The 1,932-nt window shown below is 48.9% G+C and overlaps 1 protein-coding gene across 1 annotated transcript; it reads right to left on the bottom strand.

The window, feature by feature from the left end:
- Positions 1 to 228: 228 nt before the first annotated feature.
- N7483_000485 (uncharacterized protein) lies at positions 229 to 1,386 on the bottom strand (the record flags this gene model as incomplete). Its single annotated transcript, XM_057083923.1, has 1 exon — positions 229 to 1,386. The coding sequence occupies one exon, from the start codon at positions 1,384 to 1,386 to the stop codon at positions 229 to 231; it is 1,158 nt and encodes a 385-aa protein (XP_056950072.1).
- Positions 1,387 to 1,932: the final 546 nt, after the last annotated feature.

The following is a 1,932-nucleotide window of genomic DNA, read 5'->3' as shown; positions in this document are numbered from 1 at the left end:
CAATAGGCCATTTCTGTGACTACTCTCAAGAGGATTCTTCCATGCCAGTGGCCCTGACCCTCTCGCAAGGACGATCCTGTTCTTGAATTACACAGCATCTTGCCCAGGTGAACACTACATTGGTTTTCATAGGACCTACTCCGATACTATACGACGAGAGCGTAAGGAAGCAGCTTAAGATCATTTAAATGAAGAAAGATTCAAGGCTACATCGGTATTTTCTAGCATCTATGTCGACGGGCTGGGCTTGATCGGCTTGAGACGCTCGATCCAGTCAAAGGGACCACATTGCTTGGTCAAGCAGACGTCCTCAGGGCCTGCAGCTCCTCTCGGGTGAGAAAGGTCGAACAAAGTGCCACTCAAAAAGCTATGAGGGAATCCATGATCAAATTCATACCCAGTCTCAATCTCCTCAATCTCATCCTTCGATAGCGAGACGGCCAGGCCGGGAATACTGCCTTTCAGATGGTCGACAGTCCGTCCACCAACAATGGGAAAGACATATGGCGCCTTATGACAGATATACGCCAGCGCGATATTCAACAGTGTCACACCTCCACCCTTCTTGTTGGCGATCTTCTCCAGAATAGCGGCAACTTGCTTGTCCCGCGCACATACGGGAATAAAATTGCGCCCGTTATTCGACTTCTCGCGGGCTTTGTAACCTTCGGCTGTTTGAAAGTTGCCAGCGTTCAAGGTCGCGTACGGGGCCAGACCCATTCCTTCATCAGCGCACATGGGAACGATGTCTCGTTCATGGTCTCGCCTTGCGGCATTCCACTTCCCTTGATACACCGAGAATTGGCGCAGCCCATGCTGGCGGGCATACGCGTTCGCCTTGGTCACGACCCAAGCAGGTGTATCCGAAATGCCGAGGTAGTGTACCTTTCCTGACACGACCAAGTTGTTGAGGCTTTGCATCAATTCCGGGATCGAGGTTGTGTAGTCCCACCAGTGGACGTAGAACAGATCGATATAAGTGGTCTGAAGTTTTCGCAGAGATTCATCCACGGAGTGGTTCATGGATTTGGTTCCGGTGCCGATAAAGTTGGCCTGGATCTTGTCTCCATGGTGCAGCATATACGGGGAGGTATACTTGGTGGCTATCACAAGTTCATCGCGGTTCTTGCGGGAGGCGATCCATTCACCCAGCCAAACTTCGGACTGGCCATCTTGGTAGGAGTTTGCTGTGTCGAAGAAGTTGCCACCGTTGTCGTAGAAGAAATCCATCATTGCAAAAGCATCTTCTTTGCTACACGCGCCGTATTTCTCGGGATGCGTACCGCCGAATGTCATTGTGCCTAGGCATAATGGCGAAACTCGCACTGAAGCAGAGGGAGCCAGCTGGCGGTAACGACCCAGAACGCTCTTTGGATCAATAGGCATTTTGTCGGGCAGAAAATGTACGTGGATTGATCGAAAAGGAAGTGTGGATTGAATCAGGTTCTAAGTCTGCCCACGCCTTTTTGTAAGTAAATTGGATAAAAATGGACTCGGAATTACCGAGTCGATATGAGATTTTGACTTTGATCGCAAACGGATTTAAACTGATATCAATAAGATGCTGACATGACGTTGTCCACTCCTGTCATCAAGGCCATTTAAACTCCAATCTCCGACGGATTTAAGGAGTGAGGTGTGGGGCAAACCTTTTCTTGGTACGCGCGGCTCAATATTTAATTTTGTCAGCCTTGGAGGGGAAGTCGGTGAAGACACAACAATTGATTGGAAGCCAAACAAACCATATAATGTGTGAGGATCTCACGTTTCTGTAGGTAAAAAGCGAGCCTTTCGAACGATTGAACAACATTGAGAAGGATATATTCGACAATGGATACAAGACGTGGTGAGAGGAAGCGGAAAGGAGATAGCTTCCTCACGTTCAAGAAACCGCCTCTGATATCAAGACTTCTATGACCAGGCTGGAGACTC

Source organism: Penicillium malachiteum (genome assembly GCF_028827825.1).
Source record: "Penicillium malachiteum strain IBT 17515 chromosome Unknown utg000001l:1.0-8184562.0:1.0-8186909.0, whole genome shotgun sequence".
NCBI lineage: Eukaryota > Fungi > Ascomycota > Eurotiomycetes > Eurotiales > Aspergillaceae > Penicillium > Penicillium malachiteum.
Note: the sequence above shows the minus strand (reverse complement) of the source record. Positions and strands in the feature narration are given on the sequence as shown.